Consider the following 14,636-nt stretch of genomic DNA (forward strand, 5'->3'; position numbering starts at 1 on the left):
TTTGGCTGTACCCCTACCACCTCCCTATACCCTTAATGAATTTTAGTGAATATCTACATAGTGTGGTGGATAGACAAAAGATCATACAGGGGAGCTAGATTTTAGGAAAGTAAACTAAGGAAAAGAGAAGGAAAAGGTGGATTTCCTAGATGATACGAGCTGTCAAGCAAACAAGTTTTTTCTGTGCTCTTGTTCTCTTCTCTTGATGGGTAGGTTACTGCCAGGACAGATTTGTTGGGATCCCTCTCAAATTTGTTTTGTTAATATACCCACTTTCAGATGGAATTTTACTCTGATCTCAGTATTTGCTTTTTCCCCCCAGGGGTGTCTAATTCTTTATTTTTATTTGTTTTTCACTCATATTAAAATGTTGGGAGGTCTGTGGCAGGGCATGAAATTTAATTTGCCCTGGGACCAAACACTCACCTAGAGATGTCTTTGTGGCCATCTGGACTACAGAAGAGAAGAAAGTGTTTTTTATCTTTATGGCAGATTACTTAAAATAAGCTTTGTTGCCATCATAATTCTAATGATTCTAGTCTTTTCCCCCACAGTTATTTAAAATTATTATCAAATTATTGTCAAGATTCAAAAATTTGACTGTAAGCTTTAACCATTCTGCTAGATTTGAGTACTTTGGGGCTTAGACTCTGTGGGAAAAGATCTTTAATTAGCCTTCTATAAATGGAAATTGACTATCAGGATTTCAGCAACTTAATTTTCCAGAAATTATAAAAATTGGCACCCTTTTCATGATAAAAGTACTATAAAAGACACACACACACACCAAAAAAAGGGCCTTGAGCAGACTTTTTTTTCTGGACTGAAATGGAGGCTTTCTTTCAAGCGAATTCCCTGATGTTTGCTGTGTGTGATTTGGCTCTATCTCTGTAACTGCTAATATGTGGCGTGGACTTCAGGCTGTCTGGGATCTGGATGTGCCCAAAGTCTGTATTGCAAGTCCGGATTCACAGGCATTGTGTTACAAAACTGGCTTGCTGCCTTCTCTGTTTTCTGTGTCCTAAGCAGCTGCATTGTTTGTTGCAGTATATGCATTAGCTGTTGTCTGTGTTCAGTTTCCTGCAGACTGACAAAGTGGGAGGGGCTTTGTTTGATACATAGCTGAGTTTTCACTGTGTGAGTTCTTGAGTGCACATTGCAGCCATCTTAATTACACTTTAGTGCAACTGAGACAGTGCAGCTGTCTCAAAATGGCTGCTGACCTAGTCTTTGTAGCTGCTTAGGCAGCAACTATGCCAGTGAGGAGACTTGGCACATGCACCAGGACCAGAGGTAAGAACCAATTACTCTTTATCTTTGAACACTTTAATTAAAAAATATTTGAATTGTACTGAATTTACATAGCAAGGTGAACTTAGAGCTTGCTTGCTAAGAAGTTGAAGTGTTTGCTTTAAGCTTCTTTTATGGACACAGTACATAGGATGGTGAGGTCAAAGGTTAAATTCCTGTAATTTCTCACCATCTTATGTACTGTCATTGCCAGAACATTTGACCACTACAGTAGTGTTTCTGGCCCTAATTAACTTAATATTCTTTTTGTGTTGGATATTTTAGTTTGCTTGATATTTTTTGGTAGAAATTAAAAACAGTATATTTACTGAATAGTGTTTTTTTATTTTGTTTTGTTTTGGAAAGAAGCCATAAATAAGCCGTGTTTTGCATGAAGAGATTGTGTGTGTGTGTGTGTGTGTGTGTGTGTGTTTTGGAGCTATTGTTTGATAGCTTTCTGGGAAGAATTTAATTTTCTGAATATAAGTCACAGTTATAGAAAGAAAAATATTTTTTACACTGTTAGATTTTTTTTTTTTTTGTACTGGGTTCTAATTCTTTTTCATTATGCTGCCTCCTCTTGGCCATGTAGTTCTTTCACATGTTTTAAGGGTGCTAACTTTTTATTCTAATTACTTTTTGCTGAAATTGTCATTCAGATTCGAATTTTGAGTTTAGAAACAAGTTCACATCTAGGACTGGATACCCCTTTTCTTTCTCCTAATATATTTTAATGCAACAGAACTGAAATAAATACTCAGTTGTTTTAGTTAATTTATATTAATTGTTGATGTCCACTTTAGTCTTAGTTTAAACCTGTGGTATATTTAAAAATAATGTATTTCAGTGATTTTTTTAAATTTTGTTTCACAATTTTCAAAAAGCTTTCTTAACATTCTGAACTTGAAACATTTATTGAGATATGGTAAGACCATAGTCACCCAGAGAGTTAGGAGTATGAAATTCTTATTCACATAATATTTCAGATAGAAATTTTAAGCTCTAATGTTTAAATTGTGGTAATTACTAAAAATTTTTAATAAATGGTATAGTACATTTCTTCATTTTTGTTAAGAGTATTATGAATATATCCCTGACTAATATGACATAGAACAGTAAGTTTTGAACTTTCTAAGCACAGCAACTTTAGAAAACAGCATATTTTTGCACATTAAATTCTTATGAAGGACCCCTATATTTAAAAGGGACACGTGATATTTTATTGTTTTGAATTTATTTTATAATTTAAAAGTGTAACATTTATTTATTATAAACTTATTTATTAAAATGAGAACAGTTAGGCTGTTAAGATGAAAACAAAAGTCTGAAACCAGATCCTATATCACAGTTTTAATCTTGTTAGTGTCAGGATCTAGGTTGCTTAGTTGTAGAACTTCAGATGGTAAGTTAAGGGACTGTAGAATTCAGTTTGAAAAGTATTCTAAATGTGAATTCTTTTGTTGTTGTTGTTTTTTAATGACTTTATTTATTTATTTGACAGAGATCACAAGTAGGCAGAGTGGCAGGCAGAGAGAGGAGGAAGCAGGCTCCATGCTGAGCAGAGAGCCTGATGCGGGGCTCTATCCCAGAACCCTGGGATCATGTCGAAGGCAGAGGCTTTAACCCACTGACCCACCCAGGTGCCCCTAAAATGTGAATTCTTTATGTTCTTTTTTAATTTCATGAAGTTAGAGTCTATATTTACACAATTTGACAGTTTGAAATTGCTGCTTTGCCACAAAATTGTGTTTATATTCTAATTTTTTTTAACAAAATAATTTTTTTCTTCATCATTGATCACTTACTTAGTGGCTTCAAATATATTTGGGATCACTAGTTCAGCTTTGTTAATAGCTTTAGTGTGTTTATTTCTCTTTCATTAGCTTACTACTTTGTGAAGTTGTTAGGACTCTTTTTATGTAATATAATTGTATATTCTATTAACCTGAACATTACTTTATATAAATGCAGTAATATGTGCTTGCCCCCGAAAGAGAAGAAGTGTTGTGAGAGAGATTTTATCCATCGTGCCTTTCAGGTTTACCCTACAGTGAGTATTACATAAGAAAAGTGAATGTGCTGTGCCCTTAATCATTATTATTTTTATGCCTCTTGTAGTATGAACAGCTTACTGTATTCAGATATTTCATACAGTGCAAGCCAGCTACTCAGTTTGTTCTTTATTGCTAGAGGAAACTGGCTAGGTTGAAATTATTGAAAACTTATGTTGATCGTCAGAGTAAGACCTTAGGGAAATTTCAGTGATCCACTCTTTTTGCCTTTTGTTATGGCTTATAAAATTAACTTTCATTCTCTGTAAGAACACTCCATTGATTATTACTTGTACATGGGGGAACATCAACAATGTGGCTTTTTGGAATATTATTGCTAATTTTTTCAGTGCCATGTTGCATTTTTGCAACTATAAGCATAAACTGGACCTCAGTGGGATTATTACTTCTGGGATTTGTGACAGTTTTCAAATTTTCCATGCTGAATTCCAGACTGGCTACTAGGCTGAATAATTGAAGGCATGATAAATCCGGGAGCTGGATAATTAAGGTTTAATGTTATTATTTTGTCATCTTTTGTGCTCCCTATGTGTTTATCCTTTTTCCTGAGCTATTTCATTAAGCATAAGCCTTTAAGGAAAATGTTGAGATAATGAGAGAAATCGACTAAGAGTTCAAGCCTAAATTTGAGTTGTTTTTATTACTTCTCTTATATTGATCAACTCATTCCATTTTCTGACTCTTGTTTCCTCATCTGTAAAATGGGAAAAATTCCTATCTGTATGGCGAGGATATGTGGAGAATCAGTTCATATAATGTTTCTGAAAAGTACATGAAATAGTCTGCATGCTAATTTTCCAGTAATATTTGAATGCTCCTCAGTTTTTTGTTTCTTAGATGTGTACTTTATCAAATGTGATTGGATCAGGGAATGTGTTATATTTAAACAGTATGGGAAATTTCACATATAACTAATGCTCAGAAGCAAGAAGTACTGACTAATATTAGTACATCCATAGCTACTTGATAATATGTTGTATTCATGTTTGTACTGCTGATTCTATTCTGTTACATAGATTAGCCACCTTTTGCTGTATGTAGATAGTGGCAGATATGTTTATTAAGTGAAGCCAATGTAGAATGTTGACATTACAAAATTAAGGAAGTAAAAGGGAGAAATGTTTCGATTCTAGTTTAACTGAGTCCTGCTGAGTCTTCCAAACATGCAGTGAGAAAATAAAGAGATGACTTGAATTCAGGGCCTAGAACTTTCTGTGTTTTGGTACATATGAGAATTTTAAGAAAATATAGTTTTCTTTCAGTAGCCGCAAATTGGCAGTCAACAGACTTTACCCTTTTGCTGTTGTCCTGTTACTCTACTTGTTTAAGCTGTCAAATTTTACACAAAAATCTGGATGTCTCGTCTCTGAAAAATAGAAGTTGGGGAGTGCTAAGAATGTATTTCTGCGTCAGAAAAATAATCTTCAGTAGAGTACCTACTGTCTCCTACAGTTCACATCTGGTCTTATTCACTAATTACATTACCTGCTGGGCCCCTATAAACTGTTCCTTTCAGATCCCTATCCTACTTATTTAACTGTTGGCAGCCTTTTATAGTTAGAGTACAGCTTCTAACCTAGAAGGAAGTAAGCATAAGTAAAGTCCAGCTTATTTTACTTGGTAGGAGAGACTGCCTGCATAAAGATCATTTTCTCTTTAGAAGATACGGAACCTTTGCCAATCTTCAGCTTTGTCCTGATTTCTCTATATTAGAGAAATATGGTGCTGCTTCAAGGAGATCCAGTGACATCAGCAAGAAGTGGCAATAGAATGAAAGTGAAGAGATTAAGGAAATATTAATTAGAAACATGAATACCTTGAGGTCTTTTAATGTCATAATAGGTTCTCTTTTCTTTAAATGTTATGATGGTGTTAAAGACATCACTATTTATCATATTGATGTTAATGATACTGCATAGAAAAAGTATATTCAAGATACACAGTTTACTGAATAGGTAAATGAAATACATTTTATAAAAGACTTATGTCTAAATTGGTTGAGTTGAGAAGTCTTAGCACTAAAAAATGAGAAAGTTGCTAGTAGAAAGTTTTCTTGACTGCATTAGACTAATTTTAGAGGCCATTATAAACTTATTTTTGTTTAAAGTTTGCTTCTGTTTACATAACACTCACTTTCTCAACTTTGTTGAGACTACTTTGATGATGTAGCATTTATGTAATACTATGTAATATCAGGGAAATGTTACTTTTTTGGAAAATGGCATTAAGTTGAAGCAGAAACTTCAGTGTAAATTGAAAAAGCATTTAACTTGCCCAGGAAACACTGACTCTCCTGCTTTCTGAACTCTTCACACTCCCAAAAGAGATAGTGATTTGTGATTTGGGAGAAAGCGTAAAGTCTATTCAAATAAGGATTTTTTTTTTTTTAATCGCTTAGGTTAGAACTTTCACAGAATTCTCTATTAGTAATTTGTAGCAGTCTGTTCTTAGTTATTAATGTGTTAATATGGAAACAATGAAAACAGTGCTTATTGACACAGTGAATCCTTTGAGTTTAATGAAGGAGTTTAACACAGTACCTGAGGAGTTGTTTCTGCATCTAAGGACTTTTGCCCTTCTTACAGTAAATCACGTGCTACTGCCCAGGAGGGGCATGTGACCTGTTGCTCTCCTTTGCTAACATGGAAGTGTCATGGCATGCATTGTGGAAGCTACTGGTATAGAAGTCGGGAAATGATTATTTTTGTCTGGTATGGCTATTAAAAATTATATCGTTTTGGATACATGGCCATTCTGCATTAAAAGAGAGAGGCCTTTGGATTTGGATTAGATAAAGAGCCAGGGAAGAACACAGACTTTGGAATCAGTCAAAGTGAACTCATTTTCTTTGACCAACTAGTTAGACGTTTATATGAGAAATGTATATATAATGCTGGATGTATAATACCTATCATAAGTGCTCAGTCTTTTTTTTTTTTTTAAGATTTTATTTATATTTATGTGACAGAGAGAGAGATCATAAGTAGGTAGAGCAGCAGGCAGAGAGAGAGAGAGGAGGAAACAGGCTCCCTGCTAAGCAGAGAGCCCGATGCGGGGCTCTATCCCAGGACCCTGAGATCATGACCTGAGCTGAAGGCAGCGGCTTAACCCACTGAGCCACCCAGGCGCCCCTTTATGCATTATTTTTTATGGGAAGAAGCTAGTTGCTTATTTTCAGACTTTAGTTTTCGTATCTTTATTTTTTTTTTTTTTTTTTTTTTTTTTTTTTTTAAAGATTATTTATTTATTTATTTGACAGACAGAGATCACAAGCAGGCAGAGAGGCAGGCAGAGAGACAGGAAGGGAAGTAGGCCCCCCGCTGAGCAGAGAGCCCAATATGGGACTCGATCCCAGGACCCTGAGATCATGACCCGAGCTGAAGGCAGCGGCTTAACCCACTGAGCCACCCAGGCGCCCCTTTATGCATTATTTTTTATGGGAAGAAGCTAGTTGCTTATTTTCAGACTTTAGTTTTCGTATCTTTAATATGGGGATAAAGTCTACCGTGTAGAGTTGATTGGGATTTAAATGAGCATAGTATATATACATTCAGTGTGGTGTGGGACACAAATTATGTATTAGTAAATATTGGTTGCTTTTTCCTTACAAGTTTCCCTTTGGCACAAATTTCTTTTGTTTTGTTTTCAATCATTATGGTATTGGGGAGAAATCTGGGCTACTTGGATATTTTAGAAAAGGATCTTTAGGGTGAGGGTTTTTAGGGGTCCGGCTGATTTGTAGTAAAAATGCCAGAAAGCAAGGTGTTTATTTATTTTTATTTTTAAAAAGATTTTTATTTATTTTATTGATGGAGAAAGAGAGAGAGCACAAGCAGGTGGAGAGGCAGAGGGAGAGGGAGAAGCAGGCTCCTCGCAAAGCAGGGGAAGCCCGAGATGGGATTTGATCCCAGGACTTTGGGATCATGACCTGAGCCAAAGGCAGTGGTTTAACCAACTGAGCCACCCAGGCATCCCAAGCAAGGTGTTTAAATCTCAAAGTGAAGACTTTAAAGAGCTTGAAGGGGATACAATAAGAATTCTTACTGGTGCTAAGGCAGCATGTTAGAGTGAAAACAAAAATGGATTTTGAAGTGATCAATTGATTCAACAAATTTAATAAACATTTATTATGTACCTGTTAGTTGCCAGGTACTGTTTTGATGTCTGGTGTACAAGATCCCTGCACTCTAGCAGTTTATACTGGGGCAGGGGAATTGAGGGGGTAGATAATAAATATGAGAAGGTTAAATTACCCCAGGGATTGAGAATCCTGGGGGTAGGGTAGAATAGGTAGCGAATGGCTAGGTGAACACTACCAGAATGTGGTCTGTGAATGAGTTCAAGGTCAGTTCAGATTAGTTTGTCTGTTTATTCTTGTTCTTCCATGAGATAATAACTGAAATTAAGAATGTCTAGAAATTTTTGTATCAGTCTGATAAAGTAACTTTATGTCAGTTGGGTCAAATAATAAAAATAATTGAGGCATACATTTTATATGCTTTCTCTTTATTTCACCTTCCAGTTAATTCATTTTTGTTGAATTTATAGAAGTGTTGATCTTTGATAGATTAGAGCTAAAACATTGGTTCTTTACCATTATTAATTTGCAAAGCACTGAGCTAGATTAACAACTAACTTTGTCGGTTGGCACTTCAGTAAGCAGGTTGTAGAGAATTTAAGCTTCTCATAATTAATTCAGTATTAGGTCATTAATTTATTCAGCTTAATAAATAGTTGTTATATATATTATATTTTATGCTGGATTAAATGATTATAGGTCCTTTGATTTTAAAGTACTTTTATTCAGAGATCTGGATGCAAAAAGTAGGAAGAGAAGAGAGGGAGGACACAGCTAACAAAATTAAAACCAGAAGGAGTACAATACTTGGATGATTTCCAACTGTGAGATGTTATGATCAATAGCCAAATGTTACTTAAACGGTATATACTATGTGAAAAGACACCATATTATATATATTTGTTTCTGTTCCTTCTTCTGCTGATGGCAGAGTACAGATTTTGAAAAGAATATGTATTTGAGGAAATTCATTACTGCTTATCAAAGGCAACATTTAGGATTATGCATGCATTAGAAGTCTACTATTTACTGTTGGTGTATGATAACTTTTTCCTCTAATTTTGAGCTCCATTGTCTTTATTGTGTAATAGGGATAGTTTAAGAACAATGTTTTATTTTTTTTCTTAAAGATTTTATTTATATATTTGACAGAGAGAGAGATCAGAAGTAGGCAGAGAGGCAGGCAAGGGGGTGAGGGAAGCAGGCTCCCCACTGAGCAGATAGCCGGATGAAGGGCTAGATCCCGGGACCTTGAGATCATGACTTGAGCGGAAGGCAGAGGCTCAACCCCCTGAGCCACCCAAGTGCCCCAAGAATGATGTTTTAGAACAGCTGAAAATATGGGGCACCTGGGTGGCTTAGTTGGCTAAGTGTCTGCCTTTGGCTTAGGTCATGATTCTGGCGCCTTGGGATTGAGCCCACATTGCGTTCCCTGTTCTGTTGGGAGCCTGTTTCTCCCTCACCTCTTCAGCTCCCCCTGCTTGTGCACTCTTTCTCTCATATAATAAATGAAAAATCTTAAAAAAAAAAAACCAGCTGAAAATAAGATTAAAAAATAAGGAACAATGGCACCTGGGTGGCTCAGTCAGTTGGGGGTCCAACTCTTGATCTTGGCTCAGGTCTTGATCTTGGGGTTGTGAATTTGAGCCCCACATTGGGGCCTACTTTAAAAAAAAAAAAACATAATCTGGATGACCCCTGGTTAGCATATTAAGTACTACTTTTTATTTTATTGTCATTTTAGATGTGGCACTAGTTTCTAAACTGTTAATTGAAAATGAAATTTAGTTTATTTAGACTCACTAAAATAAGTGGAAAAATAGAAGTGAAGAGATAGAATTATGTATTAGTAAGTAATAAAGCAATTACTGAAAAAATTTAAACAAAGGACTTCATAGGCAATGACTCAACTGTTGCTCAGTCAAATCTAGCCAATTAAAACAACACAAGAATGATTTAGGATCAATAAGAATGTGCTACTGACAAAATATATTCTTGTTTAGATATTTGTAACTTAACGTGTGAGTTTATCAAAAAGTTTAGTGATATTAACTAGTGGTAAATACCTTGAATTACTTATCACTGTACTACTGATGCGTGAATATGCATTAAGACTTACTATTTGGTGACATGTAAAGCATTGTGGTTCTAAGAGCAAATCTATTTAATGATAATTATTTAAGTAATTAACAAAATGTGAAAGGTGGCTATAGAGTCAAATAAGGACAGCTTTTGGTTAATGTGAATTATAATTTATATTTTTAATGACTTTAAAGCAGTTACTGGATTTATGTAATATTTTGGTCTGTGTCACAAAAAACTAAGGCTTTTGAATATCTCTGGGTGTTAAATATGTTTTGGTATGGTGGGGATAAAATGTCAGTTACTTAAGAATTATAAATTGATTTTCTCTTATTACCCGGATTTGAATCATTGGTAAATAGATAACTAGATATATTCTAGAACCAGTCAGTGCCTGTTGGGCAACGAATGGGGGAGGGTTTACTCAGCAGTATTCTTTAGTTTGGTCATGAAATGAGGACTGCTTTATGTAAATTGTTCTTACTGGTGCCAGCTAGCTGTAACTGCAGTCTGGCTCTGCTAGGGCAGCAAATAATATGTGTCATGGATTTTCTGTTTGGAATGTATAAGAAAATAGCCTTTAGGACTGAAAGAACAGGGTTGATGCTTTAGAATAAGAGTACTGAGACCTCCACAACTGACAATATTTGGAATAATGGGAATCTATAAGCCTTTGAAGCTTTTAGTTCTGTTTTTATAGATTTATGCCTACTGATACTATTGGGTAATATGTGGGAGGTACTTAACTGCACACAGTTGCTGCAGTCCTAATAGTTGGCAGAATAGAAAGCAGTACAAAAGAATTCTGATTCTAGGCATCTTTACTTGCAACAATCCTTTGGAAGATGTATTTTGTGTGTTCTGTGAGCTTCATTGGCATACTGTCTGACGTTTTTTGGCTTTTGTGGTTAATGGGATGTTTGCTGCACAAACTATACAACAGATGTGAATCACTGTTTGAAAGGAATTTTAATATGTAGCCAATCTACTGTATTCCTGTTTTTTTTAATGAATATGAACCAAGCAAGGAATTTAGGCTAAAGAAGGCTGTTCTAGAAGTCTGCATTAGTTTTAACTGCTTATACAAATGAACTAAGTTGCAGTGGTTTACAGAAGAGGAAGTCCTTTTCACAATATCGAGCTACCCACAGGTAAGAGATTCAGGTCCTTTTTTTTTTTGTGACTACCTCCACCTCCCACCCCCGACCCCTCAGGCCTTATATCTGTCTCTCACCATTGGAAGGTTTTTTTGTTTGTTTTAATTATAGTCATTCCAGGATTGGTAGACTGTTCATTGTAATTTTCAGAAGATTTTGAATACCATATTTGGATTTTATCTTTTAAAAAGTAATTTTCACTTTTATAATTTTCCTTAGGTTTGTATTGAAATGAACTAGCATGGGGCTTCATATATGAACATTACTCATGCATACAATATGTTTATATTACATACAAATCAGTTTTAGATCTCTTTTCATTATAGTCCTATTGCTGTGTTTTCAGTTGTAGTGACACCAACTGGTACATATAGAGAAATGACATTTTGTAACCTTACTACACTGTAAAGTTTTAGAGTAAATGTACCACTTTGAATTCATCATCAAAATCTGACTGCTTCTGTTTTCACAAATGATATATATTAGATCATGTATATTTATACATATAACACGGTCAAGTTTTCCAGTCCCACCCTTATGCTTTCCATTTCCACATATTTAAACTTACCACCATCTTAACAAAGTGAACTTAAGTTTAAACTAAAATGAACATTAGAAATTTGAATATTTTATTTCTTAGGTGAAGGTTGCAGAGACATTTGTTAAATTATTTTTTTGGTATGCTTGAAAAATTGTGTACAGAAAACCATTATCTTACTGAAATAAAAGAAGCATGCAACATAAGAATATATAACCATACTATAAAGGTATAAAGATTTATGTTTATAAAGAGTGTAAGTATTTGTGTCTGCTAATACCATTATGGCCAGTGATAAAATATATTATTGATTGATAAAATTTTGGAGGATGAATGTGGGTAGGTGACAAAGCAAAGGGTGATACTGAGGCCAGCTTCGAGAATAGAGGAGGAAAGGAATGGTATTATGCAGTTCTTTGCTTCCCTTTTAAGAAGTTAAACATTAGGATCTTTCTGCAACATAAAAGTGTTAGTTTTAGATGGGACTTTCAGTTTTCTAGACTCTGAAAGGCCATTGGCTATTTATTACTACATGCTTGGGTACTTAAAAGCTAGAGGCCAGCTAGATTGAGTGTGATAGAAGCCACACTCATGTTTCAGGAGTACAGACTGTTTCCTCTTGCCTTTTGACAGTGTTGCTTAGGCTTTTGAAAATTATTGTTCTAGTACATGTTTTGTTGAAGTATAAAAATTTATATGTTTATGGATGTGTGTTTCATTTGAGTAAACATCTTCACTAGGATCAGAGAAATGTTGATACTAGAAAGATACCAATTTTGATTAATTTACCAATTAAATTGGATTGGGAGAAGGGCATGCTTCTCTTAGTGTGGAGAACACACATATCTAAAACTGTTGGGAAGTTTTCATACTTTTCTAGAATGTTAGATTGGGAAGATAGTTGAGACAGCCTGAGGGATTTTTTATTTATAGGTAAAGAGGCAAGGAGTTAGACCAAAGTAGCATTCAGTTAATATTCAGTTGGGGATCATAGCAAAGCAAGAGGAGGGAAAGTTGCATAGAGTTTTCTGTAGATACAAATAAACATAAAGGGTTTATGTAAGACAAAGATAAATGTCTTGAGGATAAAGATGTGTCGTTTTTGAGACTATTGAAGTTGAGTATGAATGATCCAAAAATCTGAAGGATAAATTTTGAGTTTGCAGTTTTTGTGTTCCTCTTAGGGAACAAAATTTATTGGCAAGTAATGTTGAATAACAAAGTCTTGAAAGTGCAATAGACCTACGTGGTCAAGTAGTTGTAACATCACACTTCCTACAAGAGCCTACTGTTTATTATTCCTGACAGTTAATTATCTAGTTTCTGCTTCAACATTTCTAAATGTTGAACAGTAAGGAGAGTCTCTAACTTCATATGGTAATTAATTCTTTCTTTTGTTGGACATATGAACAAATCAGTATTTGTTGATTTTGAGGAGAAATTGGCCTTTCATTGCACTTGTCTCTCTGCCTGCCTCTTTTTCTCTCTATCTGGTATATACACATGATAGATCTGCACCATTTAAAGAAAGCCATTAAAATTCTCCTGTTTTCTAGGCTAAATATTCTTCATTTTCCCAATGGTTTCCTCATACAACATGTTGTTCTAGGTCAATCTTTAGCCTGGTCATCCTGTTTGTCCTACTGTTTCTTTAAGAGTCCCTCTTTATGAGTCACTCAAAACTAAATGTAATACTAAAAATGTCTCCCTTTCCTTAGACTGTGTGCTTCTGTTCTACAGCTTAACTTTGTGTTGACATTTCTTGCAGCCACCTAGCCCTGTTGAATTTTATTGAGTTTGCAGTAAGTTCAGATCCCTCAGTATTTTTCACACATACCATTGATAACCTTTAATGTAACTGAATATTTGAACCAAGTGTATTGCTCTGTATTTGTAGTTAGATCTTCTTTATAACTTCTGATATTGTTTATTATGGTTTTTTCAATTTTCCTTGATTTATTTTCTACTTTTTAATAGTTTTTTTTCCCAAAGAACTGGCTATTGGTTTTACTGTTGCTTGCTGTTTTATTGTTGGGTTTTCTCTCATTATTTTTGCTTTTATTATGATTCCTTGCTTTGGGTTTGTACTTTTCCTCCTTTACTAGCATTTTTGAGTTTGTGGTTTTTTTTTTTTTTTTAATTAATATGTGTGGTTTAAGGCTATCACTTTTCCTCTGAGTTATTTCACCACTGATTTCCTCCTTAATCCAGTATATATATATTTTTAATTTATAAGGAGATCTTTTTTTTTGTCATTTCATTGTTGCTCATCCAACTCTGTTATCTTATGGCTGAGGATGTGGCTTTGTGTGTGTGTGTGTGTTTCGTTTGTTTGTTTGTTTTTTTGTTTTTTGGTCTTTGAATTTATTATTTCCTTGACACCACATTAATGTATGTTGGATGTGTTCATGAAAAATGCATGTTCTGGGTTTGTTGGATATTCAGTTCCATTTTTCTATTAAGAAATACATGTATTGGGGCGCCTGGGTGGCTCAGTGGGTTAAAGCCTCTGCCTTCGGCTCAGGTCATGATCCCAGGGTCCTGGGATCGAGCCCCCCATCTGGCTCTCCGCTCAGCAGGGAGCCTGCTTCTCTTCCTCTCTCTCTGCTTGCCTCTCTGCCTACTTGTGATCTCTCTCTGTCAAATAAATAAATAAAATCTTAAAAAAAAATACATGCATTGTTTATATTACTTACATTTTCTTAATCTGTAGATTTTATAATGAAGTGTGTTTCTCTGTGGATTTACTAGTTTCTTCCTGAAATTCTTTAAACCTGTTTTTGTTTTATATCATTTGAAGTGATGTACTTTTATCTATAGGAAATATATTTGTTTTTGTCCAGCAACTTGATCTTCAATTTGAATCATTTTTTACATGTTATATATAGGTTTATATACATACTTACCTTTTTTTGGTTAACATTTGCTTAGTGTATCGTTTTCTGTCCTTTGAATTTTTAACCTTTCTATGCTTTTTTATTATAACTTGTATCTTTTTTATAATGCATATCTGCTATTTTTGTCACTTTACCCAGTTTGAAACCTGGTAAGTTATTTTTAGACTGACAGTTTTCTTTATTTTTGCCCCACATTTCACAGCCCCTAAGTCTGCTAACTCCCATCATATAATTATCTGGGATTTTTATTCCAGACTATTTATTTGAAAGATGATGGATCTTCAATTATTTCAGCCAGCCCATGAGTTTTACTTGTTTTTTGGAGCATTGATGATTCCTTTGGAGCATTATATGAGTTCCCTAATTTGAGTTTTCCCCCCATTTATTAGGGTCTTTTGATGTCTTGAATTTGTACGATATTTTTATGTAATTGTTTTAGCAAGGGACCATTTCGTCAGTCTTTGCTCAGAAATAATATCTTTATTTCTTTATCCTGTTGATTGCTAGTTTTTCTGGCAATAG

The 14,636-nt window shown here is 34.6% G+C and overlaps 1 protein-coding gene across 4 annotated transcripts in view; it reads left to right on the forward strand.

The window, feature by feature from the left end:
• The window catches only part of ATF7IP (activating transcription factor 7 interacting protein), a 118,876-nt gene that overhangs the window by 17,028 nt on the left and 87,212 nt on the right, over nt 1–14,636 (forward strand). For 2 of the 4 annotated variants that reach the window (XM_032347395.1, XM_032347396.1), the window contains exon 1: nt 798–1,293. The exons of 1 other annotated variant lie outside the window; for it this stretch is intronic. In XM_032347395.1, the coding sequence (XP_032203286.1) occupies nt 1,277–1,293 (17 nt within the window). In that variant the 5' untranslated portion in view covers nt 798–1,276. Of the gene's footprint in view, nt 1–793; nt 1,294–14,636 lie in introns of those variants that run through there. One more of the 4 variants, XM_032347399.1, reaches the window with a different exon arrangement.

The sequence above is a fragment of the Mustela erminea genome, chromosome 6 (assembly GCF_009829155.1).
Source record: "Mustela erminea isolate mMusErm1 chromosome 6, mMusErm1.Pri, whole genome shotgun sequence".
NCBI classification, from domain to species: Eukaryota; Metazoa; Chordata; class Mammalia; order Carnivora; family Mustelidae; genus Mustela; species Mustela erminea.